At 38.9% G+C, this 20,384-nt stretch overlaps 1 protein-coding gene across 2 annotated transcripts in view; it reads left to right on the top strand.

The window, feature by feature from the left end:
* The window catches only part of NEBL (nebulette), a 200,336-nt gene that overhangs the window by 82,405 nt on the left and 97,547 nt on the right, over positions 1–20,384 (top strand). For both annotated transcript variants that reach the window (XM_060248392.1, XM_060248393.1), the window contains exon 4: positions 7,795–7,902. In XM_060248392.1, the coding sequence (XP_060104375.1) occupies positions 7,795–7,902 (108 nt within the window). The remainder of the gene's footprint in view (positions 1–7,794; positions 7,903–20,384) is intronic.

A 20,384-nucleotide genomic window follows, 5' to 3' on the forward strand; every position in this document is an offset into this window, starting at 1 on the left:
CTGTGTGTGTGTGAGGTGAGATATATGAGGTTACGGTTGTTGATCATCCTATTATTGGTAATAATCAGGGCTTTCTTGTAGGAAAAAGCTCAGCAGGAATTCATTTGCATATTAGGCCACACCCCCTGACACCAAGCCAGCCGGAACTGCATTCCTCTGCGTTCCTGCTAAAAAAAAAAAAAAACCCTTGTAAGAATATCCTCTTCACTGCCACCCAAGAAAGCTACTTTTTACTTAGGATGCTACGGTTTTGTGTGTGATATCACACTGCAAAAAACTGGAGATCCACCTTTATCTAGGTATCAAAAATGTTCCTGGCTTCCAAATGTTTCACTAATATAAATGGAACTCCATGTTAAGGTTCTCATGATGTTCATGAGCAGAATTTCCTGTGAACTTTTGGAGTTAATCAGTATTAAATTACAATGCAACAATATGTATTAAGGATATTTCTGGTATGTATTAAGGATATGTATTAAGGATATTTTCTGCCTCCCTGAATGACACTCTGTTAAAAAAAAAACCCTGATAATTTGTAGGCGATTTCATGACAGTTCATGGGTCACCAATCCCAGTGGGTTCCCATTGTCTAGTCAGAGAGTGGGAAGCATTGTTCTAGTCAGTCCTCTGAAATTGCTAGAAATCTTTCCCATTCGTTCTCTCTCCTACCAGGAATTTTAAGTAGAGAAATGTCTTTTCAGTGAGAGCATGCTGGAATTTGTATTCTCTGTTGCTGCCAGATTGTGGCTGCAGATTATAACCAATGCATATGGTTTTAATTACAAATTTAAAATTGTTAAAGAGTTTAGGGACTTCTGAAGATATTGATCCAATACCATATGTACATACAAGCTCCCTTTTTGGGTTGCCAACTGTTGAAAATAAAAGCTACCTGGGCTGGGTCTTTGACTACAATCCACAGGAAGCACTGTTCATTTAAGGTGTTTATAAATACCCTGCCATGCCATCCATTTACAATATCAAGCCACAGTGATTAATTTAACATAATCCAGACTACAATTGTGTCACGTGCACATAAAAAGAACTAAAAGTAAATACAGAACAGATTCTACATGCAAGTAGACATAGATGGTAGAAATAGACTTTGAGAGGCAGAGCACAAACAGAAGCAGACGGTCCCAGGTTCAATCCCTGGTATCTCCAACTAAAAAGGGTCTGAGCAAATAGGTGTGGAAAACCTTACCTTGAGACTTTCGAGAGCCGCTGCCAGTCTGAGTACACAATACTGACTTTGATGGACCAAGGGTCTGATTCAGTATAAGGCAGCTTCATATGTTCATATATGTTCAAACAAGCATAGATCCCAGAGGGCACAAGTACGTACATGAGTTATGATAGGAGAACCCACTAGGTTTAATTCAGCTCTTATGAACTAAACACAGTAACTCATTCCTCAAGATTACTCTACTGTAATGTGGTCTACATGGGCTGCTTGGAAATTACATTTGATAGAGTCCTTTCCACAGTCATTACAATACTGTCCTTTCCACAGTAAGAATGAGCTTGTGGAAGTCTGTCTCCAGAGACATTCACCTTACTCCTTGTTTGATGATGCTTAGGGCTTTTTTTTAGCAGGAATGCATGGGAATGCAGTTCCAGCTGGCTTGGTTTCAGGGTTTGTGACCTAATATGCAAATAAGTTACTGCTGGGCTTTTTCTATAAAAAAGTCCCGATGATACTACTGTATTAGGTTAAAGACTGCCTCCACAAGGAGAGATTTTCTGTGTAGGTGTGCAGTTGAGCATCCATGCAGCTGTTCTACCCATACTTTTATGTGTTTCAGCCCCCCTGCCTCCATTTCTTCCCCCCTGCCACCAGGGGGCTTTTTAGGCTTAAAAATAAATTGACAATTGCTAGATTGCTCAAATGCAGTAACTTTACAACAATCTGTTTCCAAGTTTTACTGACTTTTCAGCAGGGGTAAATCTAGAAAGTGGACAGTTAGAGGACAGTATGTGGATGTTCACAAAACCCACTGCGGTTTTTGGAAACAAGGCCAGAGCAAAACAAAGCACCTTGTAGAAGCAATGAAAGGGATGCTGTTTAGGAGAGATTTTTTTTTTGTTCTTGATTAGATTTTTCTGTTGTTTCTGTTTTGTTGCAAACATTTTAAAAAATAAAATGTGCTGACACACTGTGTAGAAATCTGGAATACAAGTTTTGAAATAGACAATTATGATGTTTTCCTGGGGGCAGGCCTTAATTTGTCACTTTCTTGCCTTCCCCACTGCATCTGGGATATCAGAGGGAATAACATTCTAGGATAGGATATGTGTCTTGAGTATTAAACCCTCCCAAGCCTGTGACTGATAACTGAGGTGGGAAGTAAACTGGATAGAAATAAGATGGGGCTTACTTATATAATGCAAACTAAGGGAAATTGTTATGCAAAATGGAAATATGGGATTTCACCTTTTAAAATGTTCGTGACAAGAAAACCGTTACTTGTTGAACAACTTTGTTACAAATAAGTACAGACCCCCTACTGCAACTTTGCAACACTTTATACCCTCAGTTACCAGACTGGAGATGGGGGAATTAATGGGGAATCTGATCCCTATATAATGAAATTATTTCTCTCTACAGTTTAGCCAACCAGTTCAATCAACCTCCATCACTAACTAACCACTTAACTGTCAAACACCAACTGTCTAATTTTAATTAACTCTCTGCTTTCCAGCCCACCACTCCTGTTGGTGTTGGAGTCCCATAGTCAATAGCTACTCTGTTGCTGGATTCGCCCCCCCCCCCCGGTGACAACATTAGACTTTCTTCAGCTTGCTAAAGTTGCTTAGATGACATTTGTCGTGACCTAGTATGTTTGGTAACATCCTGTTGTCTAGTCAATACATTAACTGCAAAATCCAATAGTTCTTACTGTGACACTTCCAGAGATTATTTTACCTTCTCCCCTTCTTTATTTGAGAAAGAATAAGCAGCCTAGCATTTAGGTGGAGGCTCACATGTGACAATGACTATGATACTTGAATTTCTGGTATGATTCAGCATTCACATTTGTAATAATCCACTTTTAATTTAAGCATGCCTTTCCCGTGATTCTTCTGTTGCATTAACATTCAGAAATGAAATACATTTGTTCGTGAAAGTTGCTTTATATTTGTAATACCAATTTTATTAGAAAGCATACTAGAAAAAAAACACTTCTCATTCTTTAAAAACAACTCCTCTCATCCTTTATCTTCCTTCTGAAGTATTTTTAAGTATCAGTATTTTTTTATTTTAAAATCCTTCATTTAATAGTTATTTCTACATTGTTTGGTGCTGGTGATCCCAACCAAGAGCAAACGTGAGACCAGATGGTTGACAGAAAGCGATACCACCTGGTCTGTAAATAGTGCCAAATGTGTTCCTCTCATGTTAGTTTGCAAGGAGAGAGGAGAGCTCATGAAAGTCAAGCTATATGTGTACAAATTATCCAAGAGAATTTTGGAATATTGGAGGCAGTGTAATGTTTGAGATCCTTCTTGAACATAGCTATTACCTTTTCCTTTAGTTTCTTTCTGTGCTTTTATTTCCATAATAACTTTTAAGTTTCCTTTAATATACCTGTTTGGGTGGATGTTAGTGTGAGCACATATTTTAGCAACAATTATAGGATGATAAGAATATATATTCTTGTATATATTTTGTGTCTACTAATGTATTTAATTGAGAAGCCCCCAGTGGCTGGCCACCAGCAGAATGTGGAGAAGGGGCACCATCATACAACAGCATTACATCTTTTTCAGGAACCACTGAAGTGAGGTCACTCTGCTGTAGGAATTGCCATACTGTAGAGTTTACAGTATTTTCCAAGAGCAGAGTGGTGTCAGTTCCAGGTTTTCCTTGGAAGTGATGTAATGCTATAGCACTGATGGCAGTTTTTCCCCCTCTTGCCAGCCTCAGGAGTGGTGGCACTCAAAGAAATGGTGGCAGGAGATCTCCCACCTTCAGCCAGTAAGTGGTCTCTTAATCCCCGGTGCTGTGGTCCTGCGTTGTATTGGGTTTATTTAGCGCTGCCAAATGGAGCTGCTGTGAGGAACATACAACTGTAGTATAGATGCAAGTCCCCATGGCCAGCTTGTGTAAAAAGTAATGTGAAGCTTAGCCATCTGTTGCTCCTTCAGTCAAACTAAAGGAATTCATTTTATTACTGAAATCTTTTAGAGTTGTGTGCGTGTGTTAATGGTTTGAACTTATACTGTTCTTTAACTACTAAGTTTTTATTCCATAATCTTTATTATTTTTTCTGTAAAAACAGTAACAAAAATTGTTGCAGGTGGCCATGGAAAATTTATAGGGAGAACTGCCCAGTTAAATGCATGATATAAGCCTTCCTAATTTTTGAGTCCAGTCGGTGTTATTTTGTCTTCTTGTTTCTGAGTGTAAAAAAGGGCAGGTGTGTGTTCTCTGTGTGTATACTTTGTTGGCTGGGGGTGAAAGTGCATTGTGTGTGTGTGTGTGCATATGTGCACATGTGCATGTGCTCCCAGGATTCAATTTAGAACCAACCAATGCTCCCTCTAAACTGTGGAGTCTTGTGAACAAAAATTCTACTTCATGAGCTCCTGGCATCAAAATTGTGAGCCACTGCATAAATTAGTTTGCTTTGGGGCCATTTTTCCTGAGCTAAGATAAAAATGTGTGAGCCAGAGGTTAAAAAAACTGTGAGCTAGCTCACACTAATTCAGCTTAGGGGGAACACTGGAACCAATCCTAATGCTTCTGTATTCAATTTTCAAGGCTACTGAAGGGGCAGCCCCTGAATAATTAATACACCCAATAATAATATTTGTCATATTGAGTAAAAATATGCTTTGCCTTCAAACTAAGGTGTCTGTTGTAAAACTGCTATTAGAAACTGACTACCGCCCAGCGGGTGTGAGCTCCAGCTGTAAGTTTAGATAAGTTCTACAGGCGACTTGCTGTATATAGATAGAGTAAAGGGGGCCATGTCATGGAAATTTACTAGAAGGAGCTCTGTGAAGGCGGGATCTTTGAAATCTGATAAACTTGCACCAGCCTACTTGCTTGCTTGCTTGAAAACTGTATGCACACAGGGAAATGTATCTCAGTCAATTTGGGGGGCCATGCCCGACTGAGTTCTGCTTATGGTACCATAAAGTAAACCTCGCTTCAAACCAGTAAGTCTGTGCAGACCTCGTTATTTTTTTTGCTTCACTCATTAGAAGATAGGTACAGCCATCAGGGGTTTTTTTGGGGGGGGGGAGGATAAATGAGAAAAAAGCACAGATGCATATCTTTCAAGATATCCTCACATTGAGTAGAAAGAAGAGAGACCAAAGAATAAAATATTATTTTAAAAATATTGGAAAATGTATATCCTAACACCTCACATGACTTTGAGGTAACTAATAACACTGAAAGCAACTGTAAACAGATTTAAATGTAACTTCATACCAACATTGGTGCAGAGATTGAAATGAAACATAACAGTAGCCAACATGCTATTGACAAACAATATGAAACAATGGAAATATTAGAGTGTTTAGATGTTTAATGCAAAAAAAAAAACAAACGAGGAGAAGGAGAAAGAGTCTGTCCATTGTTGTGATCACAGAGCCCGTAAAAACCCAGCACAGCATTTGTGTACATTTCAAAATGTACATTCAGAATGTGCATCTGGTTTTAGCATTGTATCACTGCCAAAGTAGCTCATTGTGGTATTATAGTGTAGCCTTAACCAGGGAAAAATCAATCTTACTTTCCATAATACCCACAGGCATGTTGGAGTCACCTGTTTTGGCTTCAACAGCACTTGTCAAGTTTTAAGAAAACGTACTGCTAGTTTTATTAGTCTTATTAAAACTTTTCAATTGCTATTTATACTTTTAAAACAGCAATAAGATATCAAAAATTAATTACTGATATGTGCAATTAATAGGTGGTTATTCTAGTATCTTAATATTTTGTGAGTTGCTTCAAGAATGATTTTATAGAGAGGTAAAATGAGGTATTTAAAACTAATAACAGAAATCGTTGGAGGTTGACAGGGAAACCATATGATTTAAGCTAGTATTCCTAAATCCAACATACAGCTGTTCAGCTACAGATGTTTTATTTTTTTTATTATATATATCCTGCTTTATCTCATGGAAAGGCAATGGCAAACCACCCCGTAAAAAGTCTGCCGTGCAAATGTTGTGAAAGTAACGTCACCCCAGAGTCAGAAACAACTGATGCTTGCACAGGGGATCTTTCCTTTCCTTTCCTTTCCTTTCCTTTCCTTTCCTTTCCTTTCCTTTCCTTTCCTTTCCTTTCCTTTCCTTTCCTTTCCTTTCCTTTCCTTTCCTTTCCTTTCCTTTCCTTTCCTTTCCTTTCCTTTCCTTTCCTTTCCTTTCCTCTCCTTTCCTTTCCTTTCCTTTCCTTTCCTTTCCTTTCCTTTCCTTTCCTTTCCTTTCCTTTCCTTTCCTTTCCTTTCCTTTCCTTTCCTTTCCTTTCCTTTCCTTTCCTTTCCTTTCCTTTCCTTTCCTTTTCCTTTCCTTATCTCATGGACTTAGAACTTTCAGCAGGTTTTCCAAATGCAAACATTTCTGTCCCAGCAATGTAAATAATTATATAATTTGTAGGATGAATGAGATCAATGAAATTTTAAAAATTGACTCTGAATGGTGCCTAAGGACAGTTTCCTGAAGTAAACCCCATTGAATAGACTAAAGTAGAATTCTTTATATATATTCTTAGGACTGCACAGTTAAACATGGGGAAATATGGTTAACTTTTTTTAAAAACAAAAAAAGTCTAAGCATTTCTGGTTTCTTAGGTATTTACTTGGCAAGTGGCTGTTTGTTAAAGAGGTGCAGAATATAAGAGAAGCCATGTTGAATCAGGCCCATGGCTTATTCAGTCCGACATTCTGTGTCACACAGTGGCCAAAACTTAAGTGCCTTCATGAGGTCCACTAGTTGGGCTAGAACTCAAAAAGCCCTCCCACGGATGTGGGATGACGACATCCACATGGATGTAAGATAACTTTTTAAGTTGATGGTGTACCAGAAAACATTGCTGTATAATAGTTCAAAAAGACAAAATAAAAATAAAAATAAGAACATGTAGTTCCATAGGAGTATGTGTCAAGGTCCAAACCTACTGATGGTTACCACCAGTGAGAGACATCTCTGAATTTTGGGGTAGGGTTTGTATTCAGAGCATGAAAACAGTAAGATAGACATAGAAATACCAGGGTACACACTTCTTGGTTTCTGGTTTGATTTGGGAAATCATTCAGTCTTCATCTGCCTCCATCAGCAGAGAGAAAGAGGTTACATTATATGATAGGTGGAGCCAGTGGTGATTTATGGTGCATACTGTAAATGTTACCACATTTACAAGGGCAGTGCCATGTTCTACAGAATGAAATGAGTTGGATGGGGAGCTGTGCTCAGTGATGGTGGTGCTGTGTCCAGAACTCTGTGAGACAAACGGATCTTCAGTTGCTCATCTTGGAATGTCTGCTTCTCTCCAGCACCAGCACCTGTTGTCTGGCAGAAAAAAAAAAAAGAGTGGGTTAGGGGGAGATTTGAACTCTGTTACTTTTTTTTTTTAACTTTTCTTTGTTCTGCTTCATGACTAGACTGCAAACTAGCTCCTTGATGTGAAAATACAGACAAAAATCATTCTTAATAAATGGAAGATGATATACTCAAGTGTTTTTTTTTATTTTGGTGGTGTTCAATTAAAAATTATACTTCATCTGATAGGCTGTAGAATATAATGAAAATGCTTTCCCCTTTGCATATCTTATTTGGTAGGTCAAATACAAACGAGACTTTGAAGAAAGCAAGGGAAGAGGCTTCAGCATTGTAACTGACACACCAGAACTGCAAAGACTGAAAAGAACGCAGGAACAAATCAGTAATGTATGTGACAACTATTTCAGTGGTACTAGATTTTAAGAATGGTACACAGTGAAAAGGCATGATATGAGGTTGTGGTGATATTTTCAAGTATGAATCTGTTTGAGTGAGGATCTGGATTATTTGATGTGCTTGTGTGTTTGGGATCAGAGCTTTGTTTTGCTTACCCAGTACATTGGTAGTGTGTGTTTCTCCTCTCTAACTGAAGATGGATTTGTTATTTACACTTGCTATTAAAATCTCATAAAGAAACAAATCCTCTTTTTGCAAATATGAATATTTTTGTTATGCATTATTTTTTTTCAAATAGCCTCAATGTAATAGATTTTACTATAAATTATGCAAGATACAAATTACTGAATAATGTTCCACATAACTTCTGCTTATACAGTAACCTCACACATGTATTGTTAACATTTAATTTTTCAAGATACAGCCACAAAGTGGATTTGTAAGAGAAAAAGATAGCATAAAATAATTATGGAGTTGGAAACCTTGCAGCTGAACCTGAGAGAGAGAGAGATCTAAGGAACAGAGGAACTCTAGTTTGTGACAACAGAGGATTTCTTGTCTATTCTGGATCCTTTTTTTCTCGGAGGGAGGTAGCATCTGAAAACCTGGGAAAGGTAGCTTCCAAGGCGATACTATAAGGTGATGGGTAAAAAACCCTAGGTGAGTGGTGGTAACATATAACAATGTGATGTTACTGGATACAAGAACAACTTTCAAAAGTGTTCAGAATTGCTAAGTTGTGATGCACACCGAAGTACAAGTGTTCATCTGATCTTTGAAACAGCTGCACTATCATTTTAAATGCATTTGCTGACATATAAACAAATGATTACATCACACTTTGGGTAAAACTGCTGATTGGATTTGAAAGCTGTTAGCATGAAGATAATCAGATATCCCATGGACAACATTAGGTCCTTGGCCTGAATGGAAGCCGCATCATTAACATGGACATTGATGCCCTGCCAGGATCAGTAACCTGGGGTATTCCAGCGCCCAGCCTGATACGGCTTCCAACAAGCCCAGCAGGGTATCTGTATAGCTGGAAGGGACCTCAAGGGACATTTAGTCCAACCACCTATACAACGCAGTAAATTCATAACTACCTTTCTCCCTACCGCCCAAGTGACCCTTATGCTATACCCAGAGGAAGGCAAAAAATGACCATGATACCTTTCCAATCTGGCCTGGAGGAAATTTTTTTCCTGACTCCAGAGTGGCAAACAGCATTACCCTGGATATGTAATAAAGGTCCTTGAGAGTTGACCATTGAAACATCCCTTCCTGCCCTCCCTCTCATGATGTGCCCAGTACATCTGGTCTTTTCAGGAATGGCAAGGAGGAACCTAATACCAGCAGTAGCGCTTGGCTTTGTGCATGCTATAATTGGCGAGTGTGTAAACAAGCTTGGTTTATTAAGACAGTATATTTCTCTCTGCATTTCTTCTTCCTTGGATTGTTCTGAACTTCTCTTGACTAAATGGTCCACTTTTAAAGAAAAAATGTTTTTATTGTTTTCAGCAGAGAGGTCAAAAGTTCTATTACAGCATCTCCATGCAGCTGTGCATGCTTTCATATTAAGCAAGATTTTATCAATTCCTGACTACTTCATTTCCATCTTCCTCCAGACTATCATCACAGATTGCTTCAATCAGCAGTTTCTGGTCTAAATTATTACTTTGCATAAGCTTTTCATTCATGCAAGAGACCACCATAGACACTTTGGCCAGTTTAACCACACATTTCTTAACTGATCTGGTCTCTCACTTTCAGATACTTATCAGAGATCTTTCAGAAACTGGCTCTGTCCAATCCTCAGCCACAGCTTAGCAGATCACCTGCATGACACAGGTATCCTCAAAGATGGAAATCTTCTATTATAGCTATAGTCCCCGAACTTTTAATTCCACATTCTGACTTGGTTTTGGCATGGGTTTTTTTGGGCCCTAAATTCATAGAGCCCCATGTTATATCATAGCATTACTGTGGCCTTAGTACCAAAATTAAGAATGTACTCTGGGATTGGTCTGCTCCCCTCTTATATGTGAATTACTTTTCTCTTCTCTTTCAAGAGCTGTACATGTTCTAGTTAGGGTTGCCAAGTCTGACTCAAGAAATATTTGGGGACTTTGGGGGTGGAGCCAGGAGACTTTGGGGATGGAGCCAGGACTAAGGGTATGGCAACCACAATTGAACTCTGAAGGGAGTTCTGTCCATCACATTTAAAGGGACCATTCTCCTTTTAAATGCCTTCCCTCCATTTGGAATACTGATGGATAGAGGCACTTTGTTTTGGGGTTCATTAAATTGGACCCCCTAGTCTAATCTTTTTGAAACTTGGGGGAGGTGTTTTGAGGAGAGGCACCAGATGCTATGCTGAAAATTTGGTGCCTCTACCTCAAAAAACAGCCTATCTGGAGCCCCAGATACCCACAGATCAAGTTTCTGTCATACCCTATGGATATTGGACTCCATAGGGAACAGTGGAGTTCCCAGCAGACATTTCCCTCCCTCAACCCTGCTTTCTGATGACCCTGAAGCAGGGAGAGGGTCTCCAAACCGGGGGATCCCTTGCCCCCACCTAGGTATTAGCAGGCCTAGTTGCAGTACATATTGTGTTTCCATATGTAGTGAAATGCATGCCATCCATGGGTAGCCTTTAAATCAGAGAAAAGGGAAACTGGAATGGATGCTCTACAACAAATTATAACATCACCAGCTTTTAAGTTCAACAAACTATCCTTGGAAAAAGTTTGCATTTCAGCCTCTTCTAAAGACATTAGGGGAAGGCACCATCTTTCTTTCCTCAAGAAGGCCATTGCATAATACTTGAATACTAATTGAAAAAAACAAAACAAAAACCCTCCATCTACTGAATATTTCTCATCTCCTACTATGGTCAAAGTATTGACAAATTTATGTCTTTAGCAGGTTTACATCTTCTGCTTCCCACAGAAATACAAATGGAATTTGTAAGCTAAACAAGATGGAGCTATCTATCGAGATGGAAGTTTGTCATGGTGCATGTATTTATATACTGTATATATCCTGTCAAACATGAAGTGAAGCAGAGACCATGGGCAGTGATTTTTTTTTGGGGGGGGGAAGGCTAGTGCACATCCATTGCTACCTCTGTTTCACCACTCTCTCCCCATCTTCAGTCCCACCCCTGGATCTGCTAATGCTCTTTCTTTCTTCACTTCCTCGGGCAAGAAGTTGCGAAGACTGACTTGGCATGCACAGCTTGCTACACTGTGGTTATAAGAGACCTGGAGGACAAGGAAGGGAAGGGTTGTTAGCTGCTTCTGATGGTGGCAAAGACAGTTGGGGTCAAAGCCTTGTTTGGCACACCTTATTTGATCGACTGCTGTTTTGCTTACTATTAAAAATGTAGTTTTTGAGTAAATAGTACCTCCTAAATTTAGTGAGAATATGAGCTATAGAAGTTACCCCCCCCAATTATTTTGATAGGATTATTTTGTCATGACAGTTACAAACTGAGTGTCCTGTATGGATTGCTGTAGGAATGTTAAATAAATTAACTGTCTCTCTTAATGACAAGTTTTAGACATTTTGGTTCACCTTTCCATGGTTGAATGGGCATTTTAAATTGCTTGTACATTTTGCAATTTGTGTGGATTGATGTAAGATGCTCATAAATTAATTTTTTACAAACATTTCAGGTCTGAACTATTAACATCTGTTTTACAGAGGAAAGCATGCTGAATCTGTGACCTCAAATGTGTGGTGCAGTAAATTGCATTTGTTTTGTTTTACCATGTTTTGTTTCTTTTTAATCAGTAACTTTTCATCTGTTAGTATTTCCTCACAATCAAATTTATTTCAGTCATACCTTTTCTCAGGACATCAAGTGTATATAGGATTTATAATATCCAAAAGAGGAAAGTGTTAGAATATAATTATAACAACTTTCCAAGATTTGTATTCTGATTGATGTATTAAATTTGAAGAGAGAGGTTATTAAAAGGTAGGTAAGGAAGAAGAAATTCTGTCCTTTGAAACATCAGTTGTAGCAGCAGTGGTAAGTTTTAAAAGGCCCAGAAAAACATATTGTTAATGGCAACTGGGTAATCACCAGTCATTTATTTAAAAACAGCACTTTATGTGTGTGTGTTTGTTTGTCTTGATGTTTGATTTGGTACCATCCAGTGGAGAGCCACTGGAGAAGATACCCATTTTCTTGAACCTGGTGTTTAGAGGAGATGGCCAAACCAATGAAGACCATACTGCATTTCTAGGTTGAGGTAAGCCCTGGAATTGGAAACAGCATCCTAGTTTAAGACTTGTAGCACTTGCCTCTGGATTACATTTTCAGGTTCAGCCAATGAAAACAGGTTTTCTATTATCAGGCTGCCATGGACTGTGGACATATGGCATACATGTAAGCATTTGTTTAGGAATGTCAGTATTGTGTGTGAGTATTTAAAATGTAGCAATCTGTCTGTAGTGATTCTGTTTTGCCAGCACAGTTAAACATTATACAACTTTTTGTCAAATTTTCATTACTGTTATTTCTCTTAATTTCAAGATAGACCTAAAATGCCTTTCCCACTTGTAAACAATGTGTAACAAATTAACAGATATAATTTTGTTATGGAATTTTCTCATTTTTGTTTCAGCCTCCTGTGCTGCTGTTTCCTCAGCTCTTTCTGAGAGTTGGGGTGTCCTCCAGAGTGACATTTGAATGAAACTTCAGCTGCAGAGAACTGGCAAAAATTGTTCAAAAATTGTCTCCACCCTGTGTAAGGTCATGCTAGGGACACCATTGACTCCAAGTCTATAGCTTTTAAAATAACAAAGGAGTCATCTATGTAATTGCTGTAAAATCTTTTTTTTTAAATATATACATACAACATCTCCAGAGATGTGGCCTAGTTAATATGTTAAAGAAAACAACAGTGGGAGTCTATTGTCATATTTAAGACTGCCAAACATACTTTGGCACAAGCTTTCATGACCAGAGCCCTCTTTGTTAGGATGCAAGCTAAATGAAGAGAAGTGTGTGAAAATCATAGGCTGTATCTAAAACATTTCTTTGGTTGTTGTCTCATTCCTTAACTAGAGTTTTTTCTTATATGCATAATATAGAAAAGGCTAGGTCTACATTTACATAAATTGAATGGCTCTTATGATTCTATCCCTACAGCGCTGTAAGCCTTCCACTGGGCACAAGGGACTCTTCCAGCAGCAGATGCCTCATCATGCAGGTGGAATGAATTAGTAGGATCTGGCCCATTCTCTTATCAGTGCAGAAGAACATAATCAAGGTGATTACTCATAAATACTGAAAATACTGAAAATATTTTTTGCTTGTGGTGTTTCTGAAATTCTGCATGTCTGGGTGCTTTTTTCTATTGAAATGATAAATATTTTGTTTGTGTGGAAACTGCACTGGGATATTTTGAAGACCACATTTAACCCTATTAATGTAACAAAATGTAGTTTTTGCTGATGATCATGCACTGTGAACTGCACTGATAATTTCCAGGCCCTAGTCACACATTTAAAAAACAATCCCATAATTAGAACTTGTTGGCACATTCATTCAACCTGTTTACTTGCTCAAGCATAAGCTGTGCTCTGAAATTGATAAAACAGATTGCAGGGAGAATTGGCAAGAAAAGATGCTAAAATCAAGCCCCCATAGCTCAATTGTAGACTGCAGAGCTCAAGTGCTTGAATGCACTAATGTAAGAAAGCTACTCTGTTTTATTTGAATGGGGTACATATTAATCTCCTGAATCACTTAAATTATTCAATCGTTTTGAGAAAGGGATGTGTTTTCATTTCCTTTTCTTGATTTAATAGAGTCTACTGGTTTGAAGTTTTACTTAGGAATAGTAAGAAAAAGGAGGAGTGCCTTAATAATTTTCCAGCCTCTTTAATTCCATGGAACAGCAATGAGGAAAGAAAACAGAATTATACTGAGTTATTTACACTGCCATTGTATGCATAGCTTTCCAAGTTCATTCAAGTGTATTAAGTGCTTACTATAGGCGTGCAAGATGAAGTCTTGTTTTGTGAGGTGGGTTACTTATGATAGGTAGTGAGCACTTGACAGGCACCCTGAGACATCATGCTATCTCATGCTATAATGAAGGATCATTTCTTGAGTTATTCACCATTTGTTGTGCAGTGGAATGGTTTCTGGGAAGGAGTGCCTTGGGTGCTGAGCAGCATTGGCCAAAACCAGTTTGTATGTCTCAAGGCAGAGGGCCATGATTTAGCAGATCTCTTGGCACAGTCCATGTGCAGGAGAGGGTAACCAAAACTGACAAGGATTTGGAGACAGGATGGTGGTGTTGTCCAAATGAAGGGAGCCAAGAATGCCTGCCAAGTGCAGTCCATTCTCTTAATTCACAGTGCAATCCTGAGCGAAGTTATAGCTTTCTAAGTCTGTTGATGTCAACAGGTTTAGAAGCATGTAACTCTGCTGAGGATAGATTTTGTGAAACGATTTTAAGTAGTAACTTGGGAACATTTTCATTAGGGTTTTTTTTTTTTTTAATATTGGAGGTTGTGGAGAAGGTTAATAAACCAAAGCCTTAATATGTGAAAACCTATGCATGTTATTGGTAAGCTCAGAACTTGTAATTGCCATTTAGGCTTGTTATTGACATTTTCATGCCTATTAGAAGCTTATTAAGAGTGAAAGCTTTCATAGATTTAATTGGTAATTTCATCAGCCCAAGTTTTAATTGCACACATACCCTGTTGCTTAATTGGTGGATTGCAGTTGAAGGGCATATCTCTGCCTAGATTATACAAACATAGACATTTTCTATATTTTCTCATTATTTGGGGTGGGGGAGAAAACCCATTTGGATTTCCTTCACCTTTTATGCAGAACTAGTATATAATTTACCGTTCAGGGTCAAGTAAAGCCACCATGTCTTTGCTATGGACAATAAGAATACAGGCAACTGAAACTGACAGTATTCCGTTGAAATCAATGTCAATATTCCTTTTAAATTTAGAAATTTCATAATATAGGAGAACATTTCATTTTAAAGCCTCTCTGGCTGTGACGTTTCTATATATTGTATATTCTGGGCAGATACATTAGTTATCACACAACAAAACAGTATCACATGTATTAAATAATCATATTTCTTAATGTAATAGGTTATTAAATATTCTACAAAGTTAATGTCAACTATGATGCTATAAAAGCCCATCTTAAAAATACAAAACATGAATGGTGACATCATCAAATTAATAAAATATTGTAGGGAAATGAGTAAATATTAACAACATAGTTCCCAAGTAGTAGTGATGGTCGAAGTGCTCAACAGCTGGTCAGATAGACTGAGCATAAGACCAAATTCTGGAAGAGATCATCTAGTCAGTACTGGATAATGAAGATAATGATTTCCATTTGAATTGTTGCTTTAAGAAACTGTAACTTTTCCAGATGCTTAAAGGAATTAAGGATTTGGTAATCTTCAAAAGTGTACCGTATCTTGTAGAATACTGAAGGAAATCATGTCCCCTCGCCTCCATTTATTATACTTGATACAACACCTATTTTGAAATAAAATGTGTATTTATTTAATTATTTGGTTCAAATGCAGGTGAGCAAAAAATTATCAAGCTGTCTTTATTGCAGCTTGATAAATTTGTGATGCTGTCTCACCCACACTGGAATAGTTACTCATGATCAGTCCTCACTCTCAAGGTTGGGTCACTGAAATGTTCTCTCACAAAAGTGCATTTTCATGGGGCTGAGACAATGTATGTAATGTATCTTTATAAAACTATAGCTTTTAGACTTTCGTTGGCTGTGTTTTTGTTACCCTCTCCTGTCTTCAGCTTTCCCTTTTCCCTTTTTTTTGGCTCAACTCCCTCCTACCTTACACCTTCCCTTCTTCTTCTCTTTTACTTTTTTAGCCTGGCTCTCTTCCCCTTCCCCATACTGATGTTAACAGTGGCTCAGAATCCTTGGCAATATTGGTTGGGGGTTGCCTAGCAACCACTAAAATGGCTACCAAGATTTTACATCATAGTCTCATGGCATCCTGGTGGCATATTTTTCTTAATGAAACAAATGTTGCTTATATGATTCAGTTTTTAAATTGCCAGTGTTTTTATATTTCCTACCAGGCCTGTTGTGGGAGAAATACAGTGGGATCTAGAGGCTCTGGGCTAGTGCCCCATCCACTGTCTTCCCACCCACCCAAGGCTGCCATTTTCTGTAGGGGAACTGATCTGACTTCATCTTTCCATCCCCTCCCCCCTGCCTCTATCTAGGAAAACTACAGCCTTTGTCCACAGTGAGGATCAAAGCAGCTTATATCATTCTCCTCTCTCCCTTTTGATCAGCAGAACAACCCTGCGAGGTAGGGTAGGCTGAAAGTCTGTGATGGGTCCAAAGTGACCCAGTCAGCTTCTACAGCAAGAACCTGGGTCTGGCAGACCCAGCTCTGAAGGCCTAACTCCCATGCCGCACTGGCTGCCATAGAGGGGCTGCTGCTGAACAGTAGACAGCAGCCAGGTATAGGGTAGCCAACTGCCAGATGAGCCTGAAGACGTTCTGGTATCACAACTGAACTCCATACAACAAAGCTCTCTCCCCTAGAGAAAATAACTGCTTTGGAGGGTGGACTCTGTAGCATTATATTCAGCTGAGGCCTCACCCCTCTCCAAACCCTGCCCTCTTCAAACTCCACCACAAAATCTCCAGGAATTTTCCACCAACCTGGAACTGTTAGCTGTAATCAGGACTGGGCCCAATGACTAGGCCCAATAATTCCAACACACTCTCTCTGATAGCATTGTTAATCTTAAGCACAGGAGTTCATTCTCTCTCTGTCTCTTTCTGGCTTTCCTTCCCCCCTCACTCCCTCTCCTTTCACCACTCCCCTCCCTCGAAAGTCTTTGTAGTGAGGACAGGACTCCTGAGTTCTTTGACATAAGCCCCTGGGGATGATTAATACAACTCTAAAAATTATCACATTTACAAATTGTAAACATTGTGGATTGTTTTAGTTTAGACTAAAAATTAGAGCCTTTTAAGACATAACATATCTAAAATGAAGGTGAAAAGATTAATGTTTGTAACAGGGAATGTTTCAGGAATTTCTCTTACAAAAAGCTTATGTTAGGTAAGTTGTTTTTATTAATTTTTTTTGTTTTAATAATGTTGATACTGATCCTTAAGTCAGAGCAGACTATATTGGCATAACTTTCATTTATTGGAATAACCCATCTCTGCCAAGATTCCTGAAAAGATGAGTGCTGCATTTCCCTTTTAACATGGAGGTATGTATATTTGCTTATTAGCCTACAGTGGCTATTTTACTGCTTCCTTATATTTAATCTGTGAAATTCTACAAAATTTGCTTCTGCATAGCAGAGGCACTGAGTGAAATCATATGAAGATATTGTGAGGAAAAACCCCTTACAGAACCTTGTGATCACTACCTTGGTTGCCAGAGCACCTGGAGAAGTCGCTCACACACGTCTGGCCAGAGAGTGTGAGTGAGCCTATCCAGGGGCGAAAGTGACCTATGCAGTACTGGTAGCCAGAACGTGAAGAAGGCATTCAGGAACGGAGGAGACTGCGCCACCAGGAGCTATCCAGGCAAACGGTTTTGAAGCACTGACCATGGAATCCACCGTGGAGGGCTAACACCACACGCAGCCATCTTCCTAACAGGCCAGACTCCATTCCAGCGAAGCGAACAGCTCACATACTCGCCAGATGTCACCAGTGATTGCAAGCCAGCAACCCACCCCAGGAGTGGCTAATTGTCCAACCACCACTGTCTTTGTTCAGCAGAACTCTAAACAAAGGTTGGTGCCAAAAAGAAGACAGAATAAGAGGAAGACCATCTTCAGCCAGAGCCAAGTTTCTTTGTGTAAACCGGGTGTAACCTTAGATAACAATTTGGCTCTCTATTGTCACTTTTTAGATAAGTGTGATAAACTCAAGCACACCTCCACCCAGTGGTTCTCCCCATTCTTCTCTTTGTTATCCCCTTGGAGCATCCCCACCCTGGTCCATTTCAACCTGAAAGTTCACTCAGGTATCCAGGATCCAAGTCTGTTCATTGGTCAGGAATGGACACCCAATTAGGTGACACCAATGAACTTTCTATTGGCTCTCGCAGTAGTCCAGCCATTATGGTCACTGCGAAGTCTCCCCTTTTTGGGAGGTCATGCATCAGCTGACCACTTTCCTCCTCCCTCGTACCTCCCATCTCCTAAGGGCTCAAGGTAGTCCTTATAACCTGTGGACTAGCTACCCAAAGGTGTGCTTCTAGCAGTATCCCAATTCTGCTTCCTAGATCCATCCCCAATTCTAAGGCCAAGTTTCGGGTCCCCTCTCCCACTTCCTCGCTCGTCACCATTGGAGCCTTCCTTGAAGACTATGATCGGTAAATATCACCCTGTTCATCTACCCATGTGTTTCCCTATCTCTCTATGTATTTTTCTTAGGACTGTATGTATGATTTTATGAGTACTGTATCTTGTATGAAAGCCTATATTTTTCTGGAATAAATTTTAATTGTTTTACTTAATTAGAGTCCCTAATATTTTTAAGCATTAATTTCTGGATGTGGAATCCTGTATACACAGGTAAAAGATCCTGATTAAGCCAGGTGCCCCCCCTGACAATTCCCCAACCTTGTTTTGAGGGCATTTTGGCTTACAATCTGGAAGGATTGCAGTAACAATTCAAATGTGATAACTTCTCTTTTAGTCTTTGTTGTTGCTGTTTGACATATGCATTGCAGAAGAATCACATTCTTCTAGTTGCCAAACCTGCTGTGAAATAAGATAGACTCTCTTCTGTGTATTATTTGCCTGTAGGTGGTGAGTTCATGAACCTGTGTGGTTATTCAAAATGGATTCAAAACAAGCAGGTTTTTTGTAAGATTTTTCTCCCTCCCTGCAGCTTCTGAATGCGGTACCCACCTATTGGCTTGTTGATTATCAGTATTCCCCTTACTTCTTCTCCAAGGTCAGTGAAGTTTATATTTGAGGAACATCGTGGAACATGCAAATAATGAGGATGGAAAAGGTAAAATTGTTTTTCACCAGCTGCTGTCTTGCTTTGGGCTGCCTTGGCCTTGAATATATTTATTGCATTTTTATGATTCATCATCTGTCTGGCAAAGTGAAACAGCAGTTCCCTTTTGTTAAAATGTTGATATATAAATGAATCATATTTAATATCACTGACTGGATGTTGAATGTGCCCAACATTGGTCTTGATTCTTGATGCATATAGCAGGACTGAATGACTAGAAAAATTCTACTTAAATCATGGCAAGGATTAGGAGAGGTTGCTGCAGAATGCAGTTTACCAAAATACAGTACAGTTAAAGCATCGGTATCAGCCTCTTGTGTATCCACTGCATTAAGAAAAGCAACCTTCATGGGTTGCAACTGTGAGGGGTTTTTTTTGTAGAGTTCTCTGTAATATTTATGTTATTTAAGGCATTGACAGCATATTGGTCAGGATGAATTCATTGTCATTTCAGTGATGTTCCTCAGATGTCACATCTAGCCAGATAATTGCAATTTTACCACCATTGTGTACTAAGTTAGCTGTTCTAATCCATACAGTCCAAATGTACTTGGTGCTTTATCTGGCCTCATGTTTATCTGTACACTAGCTGAGGACTGCTTCTGGACCAGTACAGGTGATTCAGCTCTGTGTGGTTGGATTCCAGTGCTGAGTAATGGGCAATGTCTAGCTAGCCTCTCAATTGCTAACTGACTTGTAGAATACTGATATTAGCATTCTATTAGCAGTATCTTGTCATTGTTAATTCATGAGGTTGCCATAAGTTTGAAGCAACTTGGCAGCACATAACATGCACACATATCTTGGTGGTATGTTAAATCATTGAAGAACTTCAGGCATATTTGGCCCTGCTGACCTCAAGTAGTCTAGTACGTGATACAGTGAAAGAAGGAACAAAAGAAGAGATTAATCTTTGAAAGGACCGATTTTTAAAAAAAGGATTACATTGAGTCACAGTTTATTTAATACTAGTATAACTTAATATTTGACATACCCTATTATTCTGTTTGCAAGACAACTCCCCTTCCCTTGAAGGAACTCAGTGATCATGATGACAATTAATATCAAGTCCTGTTTGTAAGTTTCTTTGAGATCTGGCTAGCCAGCACAGCATCCAATACCTTATAGTCTGTATTCTTGTTTATGGTTTATTTATTTATTCGACTTATATCTCGCCCTCCCTGCTGAAGCAGGCTCAGGGCGGCTCACATTTAGAGGTCATAAAAACCAGTATTAATAAACCATAACAAAAATATAAAATACATAATAGATAAAAGCATATAAAACAATATCATAAAAAAATGTCAGGTGCTATTTTGATCTAACAGCGGAATATATTGATGTATTAGTAATGGCAGGTAGCTGCCAATTCCCTCGATGTTAAGTTTTATTATTTAGCTGTTACTGCTAGATGTCC

Source organism: Heteronotia binoei, chromosome 10, assembly GCF_032191835.1.
Source record: "Heteronotia binoei isolate CCM8104 ecotype False Entrance Well chromosome 10, APGP_CSIRO_Hbin_v1, whole genome shotgun sequence".
NCBI lineage: Eukaryota > Metazoa > Chordata > Lepidosauria > Squamata > Gekkonidae > Heteronotia > Heteronotia binoei.